The sequence below is a fragment of the Amphiura filiformis genome, unplaced genomic scaffold (assembly GCF_039555335.1).
Source record: "Amphiura filiformis unplaced genomic scaffold, Afil_fr2py scaffold_441, whole genome shotgun sequence".
Lineage (NCBI taxonomy): Eukaryota > Metazoa > Echinodermata > Ophiuroidea > Amphilepidida > Amphiuridae > Amphiura > Amphiura filiformis.
Window position 1 is genome coordinate 10,147 of NW_027305905.1, and position 9,854 is coordinate 20,000.

Below are 9,854 nucleotides of genomic sequence, written 5' to 3' on the forward strand. Positions count from 1 at the left end.
TACGTCCATCATGTGAACATTTTGACCTTCATTATTGAAGATAATATCTCAAAACACTAAACAAAATGTAGGTCTTTTTGGAAAAATGTTTATGTTCAATATGAAAGTTCAAATTTTTCAATTGATGGTCGGCTTTTCATCCCAGCTACATACAGTTTAATTACATGTCATTAGATTTATAAAGTTTACTTTAAGAGGACTAATACTTTGCTATAAAATGTGTATTACTAGTATCGCGAATTTCACAAAATCAAAATTATTTGATATCAGAAGGACATTCCTTATATACAGCATGCAATTCGATATGTCTGATGTGCTTTCAGGTCCCATAACAATACTATGCAAATGTTGCTATTCCTTAATTTATTGTATTAATGAAAATCATTGTCTTGTTGTTTTTCGTATCATTGTTTTGCATGAATGAAGTGATGATAACAATACTGCACTTTTCGCAAATATTTGCTTTTCGAAAGTGCAATTGTTATTAACACTACATTCGTAAATGCCAGTACTCTTTCCCTGAAAAGTATTTGGTCTCAGAAAAAAGAGAAAAGCATTTACGAATGGCGTGTTATTATAATCATCGCTCCATTCGAGGAAAATAATGGAGCGGTAAAACAATAGCGCGACGTGCCTACCTGCCTACCTGCCTATGTCGAGTGGTGTCCTCGAACTGTGATGGCCCTCCATATCTTCCTGTCTTGCATTGCTGTTGTCATGTCAGTTGTTTCAAGTCCGGTGTCCTGTTTCAAAATGTCGACATATGTTAGGGCAGGCCTTCCTTGTTTCCTTTTCCCATGCTTCGGAATCCAGTGCACCAGTTGAGATACAGGTTCTGTCTTGCTTCTATAGCAGTGACCAGCAAACCGAGTCCTTCTCTCTCTGATCTTGTCTGATAACTTTGGAAGGTCGCCATACAGCTCTTTGTTTGTCATATGCTGTTTCCAGTGGACATTAAGCATTGACCTCAACAGTCTGGCATAGCAGCCATCCAGCTCCTTTGCCAGTTTGGAAGTGACTGTCCATGCCTCACACCCATAGAGCAGTACCGATTCCACTGTTGCTGTAAATAGGCGCTGTTTGAATCTTGCTGTGAGCGACGACTTCCAGATCTTGGCCATCCCATTACAAGCTCTCCAGGCTGCTGTTTTTCGTATTTTTACATCCTTTTCTGAGCTCTTCTGATCTCCTCAATCTGTGTTCCACTGTTTGTCTTAATTGTGATACCTTTGTTATGGTTAAATGCCATGAACTTGGTTTTGCCAGCATTCATTCTCAGTCCGACTTTTCCAACTGATGTTTCCACCTGGCTGAGTAACTTGTTCGCTTGATCTGTTTCCTCTGACAGTAATGCTATATCATCGGCAAAATCAAAATCAGTGACAACCTCTGGACCAATACGCCTACTTTTTCTTCTTTCCAGTTGGAATCCAAGTTCCTCTTCCTTGCCCTCTATTGCTGTTCTCAGGGCATGATCCAGTACCACTACAAATAAATATGGAGCAAGAGTGTCGCCCTGCAGTACACCGGCTAGTATTTCGAAGAGGTCTGTTTCTCCATCAGGTGAAATCACTTTTGCTTTTGTCTTTGCATACATATTGCCAATGGCTTTAACAAGCTGCTCAGGAACCCCATAGGCTTTCAGGATTTTCAGCATTTTGCCCCTGTGGATGGTATCGAAAGCCTTTCGAAAGTCAATAAAGGTAATTATTGCTGGAAGTTTGTTAGCTTTGATCCCTTCGATGAGCCTCCGTAGGGCAAGAATATGACCGACTGTGGTCCTTCCAACTCGGAATCCATTTTGATTGTTTCTCAGATGTTCATCGAGTTCTGGTCTGATCCTATTGAGGATCATCCTATTGAAGGTCTTTGCCACTATCGAACTTAAGCTGATTCCCCTGTAGTTTCCAGCTTGGCTGAGATCTCCAGACTTGGGTATAGGTACTATGTTCAGGATAGACCACTGTTCTGGCATTTCTCCCTCGCTCAATGCACGGTTACAGAATTCAAGAATGATATCATCCAGGTCGCATCTCTTGAGAACTTCGGGTGGTATGCCATCTTCGCCACAGCTTTTACCTTCCACCGATGCATTTTTTGCCTTTTCATATTCCTCTTGATCGAATGGCCCTGTTTTGATGCTGAGCTCTTCTAAGACTGATGGAATATCTTCATCTTCATCATCAATGTCAGGGGGGCTTCCTAGTAGGTTCTTGAAATGGTTGTACCAGTTAGTAACTCTTTCCTTCTGGGTGTTGCCTTCCAACTGCCCTTTCCTAGATGCCAATCTGCCTGTGATGTCATTTATGAGTCTCCAACTCTGGCCATGTTTACTGTTGGCATGGGCCATTTCCACTTCTGTTAACTTAGCGCTAAGATCTTCTTCCTGCACCTGGTCGTATGCTTCTGCGAGCCTCTTCTTTGCCTGTTTATACACCAGTCTGTGGTCTTCAGTTGTGTTTTCCTGATACACCTCGTACGCTTTCTTGATCTTGTCTCTTGCCTCAGTCACTCTTGGATCGCTTGAGAAGCGTACCCTACGTGCTTTCTTCTTCACAGGCACAGTTTTATCTGTAGCTTCCGTGTGGGATGTTATTAACCTTTCATACTTCTCTGTGGCTGTTTCACTTATATTTTCCAATGGCTGGAATCTGTTTCTTACTTCTACGGCGTATCAGTTTTTGAAGGTTGCTATCGGTACTTACAAGCTTCCAGTCATACTGCCTTCTCCTAGCAGCAGTCTTGCATTTTCTAAGACTCAGGCGCACTTTTGCTGAAACAATTCTGTGGTCTGAGCCAACAATTGCAAAGGAGCTATATGCTTCGGAATTCAGCAGACTGTTCCTCCATTTCTTTCGGACAAGTTGATATTTGTTTCCTCCAGGACTTACAAACGTCCATAGTTTGCCTTTCTTCTTTTGAAACATTGTGTTTGTGATGATGAGATTCCTCTCAGTCGCAAGGTCCAGAAGAAATTTACCATTCCTGTTTGTTGTTTCATGATAGGTAAACCTAGCATCCTCTTCTCCAATTGTAGCATTGTAGTCGCCAATGACCGTCAAGAGATTGTGAGCAGGGATGGAGTCTATGAGTCTATGGCTCGTCTCAAGTTGTCATAATGACCCTCCATGATGTCTTCATCTGTTACATTGGTAGGGCAGTAAGTGATTATTATCGTTGTTGCTGGATTCCCTTGGAAGTTGACCATTAGAATTCGGTCAGTGTGTGACCTAACGCTGGCTAGAGAGTTTTGGGCAAGTGTGTTGAGTAGCACTCCAACTCCCCCAATTGTTGCTCCAGCTCTGTTCCTTGTAGCCGATGATGTTATCAGTGTTTTGCCTACCCTTACGAAAATGGCACGCAGTTTTTGAATGCATGCAGCACGTAAGCAGCACGCGTGCCGCACCGTGTGCAGCATGATTGTGTGCAGTGGGTAGCGTGCGGATGCGTATATTTGGAACGAGGCACGCATGCAGGAAGCATGCAGATGCTTGCTGCATGCATGCAGCAAAAATGCGTGTAGGTCATGAGCGTGCGCAGTTTGCATGCAGCATGCAAATCCATAGCGTGCAGCACGCACTGGTCATATTTATATATGCGAGACAAAATCATGAAAAAAAAAATCAAAATTAGTTGTTAATAGTGTATACTGTCCTTACATTAAGTCTTACATTACCTGGCTATCTATTTTACAATGAACCAAAATTGCCTGGCTTAATTTTATACAAGTCACTTATCTAACTTTACCTACCTGATTTTGAACCAGGGACCTTCTGCATGGGAGTCTGATGCTTTACCATTTGAGCTAACAGGGGTGTACACATTTGATGAAGTGTTTTAAGTTAATATAAGCAATATTTTGATGACTAAACCGGCCAAAGTGCATCATTTTATGAATATTGATCAAATTTACTGTAATATTGTTAACATTTACTATAAAAATTTTGAATTTTGTTTTGATTTTTTTGCAGTGCAAACTGTTGATTCATGAATGACATACCAACATTGGCCAAATGTTGCAATGACAAATATCAAAACAGGAATGCATTCCAACATTGGGCCAATGATGCAATGCCTACTATCGAAACAGGATTGGAATTCCACTGAACATTGGCCCAATGTTGCATTGCCAACTATCGAAACAGGAATGCATTCCAACATTGGCCCAATGTTTAAATGACAACTATCGAAACAGGAATGGCATTCCAACATTGGGCCAATGTTGCAATGCCAACTATATTGACTCATGAATGGCAAATCAACGATGACCCAATGTTGCAATGCCAACTGTTGATACAAGATTGGCATTTCAACATTGGGCCAAATGGAATTCCAAAAGCTGCTGAAAAGATGCAAAAAAACCTTGGGCCAATGTTGGCGTGCCAACCGCGATGGTCCTTCCAACGTTTGCCAACATTGAGCAAATATTGTATTGGTATATGACTCATGAGGTGAGGTCTATTTAGGGGCTGTGCAATAATTAGTGGGTAAAATTTTCAAATACCTGCACAAAATTGCTTGTCCTCCCCTCTAGACCTGCCAAAAATTGCTTGCCCCTTCACCTATTGGCCTGCCAAAATTGCTTGCCCCTCCCCCCCCCCCCTCTTGGACTGCCAAAAAAATCTTGGTCTGAAGGTTAAATACTTAGAAAATTTTGGTCTGAAGGCTAACTTATTTATTCATTGTAAACATTTAAATATTTTCACTACTAGTTCATTGCCAAATTGTCACTTGATGTCAGTTGTGTAAAGGTGAATTAGTCATTCATCCTGCATGCATGCAGCATTTTACCTTTGCTGCTTCTGAAAACCCTGTATGCGTGCAGCATTCTAAATTTGTGATCTGGAAATCCAGCATGTGTGCAGCAATATGCGTGCTGCATGCAAGATGCATGCAAGTTGGGAAACAATTTGCGTGCAGTCCTACAGTCCGCACACAAGTGTAGTCTGCATGTAATTTGCGTGCAGATTGGAAGTCTGCACGCAGGTACTGCAAGCAAATTGTGTGCGAGGTGGATATTTGCGTGCGATGCCTGCATGCACACAGCTGGTTCGCACGCATGAACACGCTACCAGCAGGCCTTGCATGCATGCTGCACACATCTGCACATGTGCTGCACACTGCCGCACGTGTGCTGCATGCTGTCGCACACATGTTTCATTGCTTGCATTTTCGTAAGGGTAGAACTTTTTCGTATCTGACTGGCTCATCATGTGTGATGCGATGCTCTTGAATTCCCAAAACCTCTATGTCATATTTGATCAGATTGGATGCTAGCTCTTCTCTGCATCTCTGCTCTCTAATGGTTCTTACATTCATAGTTGATATATTTACTATTTTCCTGCACTCAGCAAATTTTCTCCTCCTGCAGGCATCTCCATCGGACTTGTCCCTTCCATGAGGATTTTGAGGCAAGACGTCATTTGATTTTGGTAAATCGATGTCTGCACCAGGAGAACCAAAATCAGTATTAGGGACTCTAACCCTAGTGTTATTAAGTTGTGCCATCATAGTTTTTCTATTGCTATTAATACTGTGGTCGCAGCTCCTACAGTATGGTTTGGTATTGAAGTTTGCCTTCTCCTGTTTGTCCAGTGGCCGTTGAACGATGAGCAGTCTTTCTGTCATTCACGTCCGCCCTTTGCTATTGAGATCTCTGTCTCCAACCAGAGATGGCAATCTGCACAGGTCCCAGGACTCCCTGTTTTTGTTCACTGGCCGTATCAATGATGTACTCATCACGCCCTTTCGCCGATTATTAGAGATAGGATCCCAGATCGCCTAAGGTAGTGAACTACCTTAACTATTAGGCTGGTGTGTAACCAGGGCGTGTCCACGCGCCGGTGGGCCTGCGTATCACACCTTTGGGGCCCTTTGCTGCTCCCAGATCCCCTGCATGTCTGCCTGGCATCGCAGGATGCCAGTTACCAGTAGTGACCAACGAGGAGGTCATGCAGGAGTCTTGAATAAGGAGAGGCTATGTACTGGCAGGAGAAGACTTACATACTTTGCTTCACTTTTTGCCTTACGGCTAGCCAGCGGCTAGTTGAATTGATCTGCAGCATAGGAGTGTTTCAAGCAAGCAAGCAAGCAAGCGAGCAAGCAAGGTGCAAAGTTATGAGAAGTAGAAGAAGAGTAGAAAGAATAGAAGAAAGTTTAGGAATGAAGGATAGGGAAACAACAGCTACAACTACATGCACTAGACCCATCACTTAAACCTGTGACATATTTGTCACCCACCACCACCCACCAGCGCGACGTCATAGTGTGTATTATTAGGAGAAATAATGTCAATATGCAAGTATACCCCAGTATGCTTGAAAAATGAATGTGCAGCAATTTACAATGCATGTATTATTGTACAATGCACTTTGAATTTAGTAAAGGGGAAAATGAACATATCAACGTACATATGTACACATACATGTGAACATGTTGAGCTAAATCCTTGCTCCACAAATTCATTTAGATGGATCAAAGACATAGCTTACACTTGTGTCAAAGTTTTTTCAGGAAAGCCCATGCTTTAAGGTAACCCACCACATGGGTAGCATCATGTGACAAAATTGTGCCAGCTGTTTTTTCAGGAATTTTTTAAAATTCATTTTATTGAGCCACAATCAATGATAAAATTGGAAGACAAACAAATTGTGTATTTGTATCTTTAATTCTTTAGTGATTATAGCGATAAAATTGAAATTGAGAATTTGATTTCAATGTTCCGTACCTTTTACGCAAAGCTTTACGAGGCCTAAAATCTCGATAAATTCCTTCATTTCAATGTGCCGTAGCTTTATTGGAATATTAAAATGGAAAATTTTATCAAGATTTTATGCCTCGTAAAGCTTTACAAAAGGCCTAAAATCTCGCTTAAATTGAAATTGAGCATTTTAATTGATTTTAATGTCCCGTAGCTTTTTCCCAAAGCTTACGATGCCTAAAATCTTGAAAAAATGCTTGATTTCAATGTGCCGTAGATTTTACGGAACATTAAAATGGAGAATTTTATCAAGATTTTAGGCCTCGATTTATTAGGCCTAAAATCTCGATAAAATTGAAATTGAGAATTTTAATTGATTCCAATGTTCCGTAGCTTTTACACAAAGCTTTACGAGGCCTAAAAGCTCAATAAAATCCTTGATTTCGATGTGCCGTAGCTTTAATTTAACAGTAAAATCAAGAATTTTATCGAGATTTTAGGCCTCGTAAAGTTTTATTAGACCTAAAATCGTGATAAAATTGAAATTGAGAATTTTAATTGATTCCAATGTTCCGTAGCTTTTATGCAAAGCTTTACGAAGCCTACAAACTCGATAAAATCCTTGATTTCAATGTGCCGTAGCTTTTACGGAACAGTAAAATCAAGAATTTTATAGAGATTTTAGGCCTCGTAAAAGCTTTAAAATATTAGGCCTAAAATCTCGATAAAATTGAAATTGAGAATCTTAATTGATTCCAATGTCCTGTAGCTTTTACGCAAAGCTTTACGAGGCCTAAAAGCTTGATAAAATCCTTGATTTCAATGTGCCGTAGCTTTTACGGAACAGTAAAATGAAGAATTTTATAGAGATTTTAGGCCTCGTAAAGCTTTATTAGGCCTAAAATCTCGATAAAATTGAAATTGAGAATTTTAATTGATTCCAATGTTCCGTAACTTTTACGCAAAGCTTTACGAGGTCTAAAAGCTCGATAAAATCCTTGATTTCGATGTGCCGTAGCTTTAATTGAACAGTAAAATCAAGAATTTTATGGAGATTTTAGGTCTCGTAAAGCTTTATTAGACCTAAAATCGTGATAAAATTGAAATTGAGAATTTTAATTGATTCCGATGTTCCGTAGCTTTTACGCAAAGCTCTACGAGGCCTAAAAGCTTGATAAAATCCTTGATTTCAATGTGCCGTAGCTTTTACGGAACAGTAAAATGAATAATTTTATAGAGATTTTAGGCCTCGTAAAGCTATAGTAGGCTTAAAATCTCGATAAAATTGAAATTGAGAATTTTAATTGATTCCAATGTTCCGTAGCTTTTACTCAAAACTTTACGAGGCCTAAAAGCTCGATAAAATCCTTGATTTCAATGTGCCGTAGCTTTTACGGAACAGTAAAATCAAGAATTTTATCGAGATTTTAGGCCTCGTAAAGCTTTATGAGGCCTAAAATCTTGATAAAATTGAAATTGAGAATTTTAATTGATTCCAGTGTTCCGTAGCTTTTACGCAAAGCTTTACGAGGCCTAAAAGCTCGATAGAATCCTTGATTTCAATGTGCCCTAGCTTTTACGGAACAGTAAAATCAAGAATTTTATCGAGATTTTAGGCCTCGTAAAGCTTTATGAGGCCTAAAATCTTGATAAAATTGAAATTGAGAATTTTAATTGATTCCAATGTTCCGTAACTTTTACGCAAAGCTTTGCGTGGAATAAAAGCTCGATAAAACCGTAGATTTCAATGTGCCGTAGCTTTTACGGAACAGTAAAATCAAGAATTGTATAGAGATTTTAGGCCTCGTAAAGCTTTATTAGGCCTTAAATCTCGATAAAATTGAAATTGAGAATTTTAATTGATTCCAATTTTCCGTAGCTTTTATGCAAGCTTTATGAGGCCTAAAATCTCGATAAAATTCTTGATTTCAATGTGCCGTAGCTTTAACGGAACAGTAAAATCGAGAATTTTATCACGATTTTAGGCCTCGTAAAGCTTAACGAGCTCATAAAGCTTTACGAGGTATAAAATCTCAATTAAATTCTTGATTTCAATGTTCCGTAGCTTTTACGCAAAGCCTTACAAGTCCTAAAATCTCAATAAAATTTTCCATTTCAATGTTACGTAGCTTTTATGGAACATTGAAATAAAGCTTTACAAGGCCTAAAATCTCGATGAAATTCTTGATTTCAATGTTTCGTAGCGTTTAGTTTTACGTAACATTAAAATCATGAATTTTATCGAGATTTTAGGCCCCGTAAAGTTTTACGAGGCCTAAAATCTCAATAAAATTTTGACTTTCAATGTTCCGTAGCTTTTTACAATACAACCCAACAGTTTAATATTCACATCGAAAAGCAAATAGCTACCATGCATTTCCACTGTAATTAAGCTTACTTACATGCTGATGCTACAGTCAATGTAGGCTAGTGTATAAAGCACTATAGAAGTCCATATTTAAGATTTAAAAAAAAAACTCAAAAATGTCACAAACGTGTTTATATCACTAAAAATAGTATGGGTATTCTGACACATCAATCAGCCGTGTTTGTATGCAATGTGGTGGTCTTTACACTGCGCCGTAACTCGCGGCTGCAGTGACATGCATAACACGCGCTGTACGTAGATATGCGAATTGCCCCGTACTATAATGGCGATTTCATCCGTAAATACTGAACAAATCATGCCAAATTTATTCATCTTGAAGTTCTGTCCCAGGCGCACTTTTAGTATTATTGGAAAGTGTGTAGTGTTCTTTTCCATTTCCATACCACAAATTCATATTTCTTTGTTGTTTTTTCTTTAAATTGATGCAATTCTGTACACTATTCTCGGTAAATTGAAAATGTTAATATTGTGCGCGCTATCGGCGGAAAACACGTCTGCCGCGGTGTGATTTCAACGTACAATTAATAATTTACAGCAAAATAAAGTTATTACTACATGAAAATTGAAACTTTGGGTAATTATTTATTTTATTCTTTGAGTTTGATGCATTTTTCCATCTGCAATTTTGTGCTTTCGCTCGTCTTTGCTTGCGCTGCGTGAAGCCCTTGTTTACGGCATTCGTGTGACGTCACAGTAGTGCTTTCGCGAAATCCTTACTGGAGGAAACAATTCACTCACCAATAAATCCAAATACTTTATTATCGA

At 39.4% G+C, this 9,854-nt stretch overlaps 1 protein-coding gene across 1 annotated transcript; it reads right to left on the reverse strand.

Moving 5' to 3' along the window:
* Positions 1–650: 650 nt before the first annotated feature.
* Positions 651–1,121, reverse strand: LOC140145596 (uncharacterized). Its single transcript, XM_072167292.1, has one exon. The coding sequence runs from the start codon at positions 1,119–1,121 to the stop codon at positions 651–653; it is 471 nt and encodes a 156-aa protein (XP_072023393.1).
* Between the last annotated feature and the right edge of the window lie 8,733 nt (positions 1,122–9,854).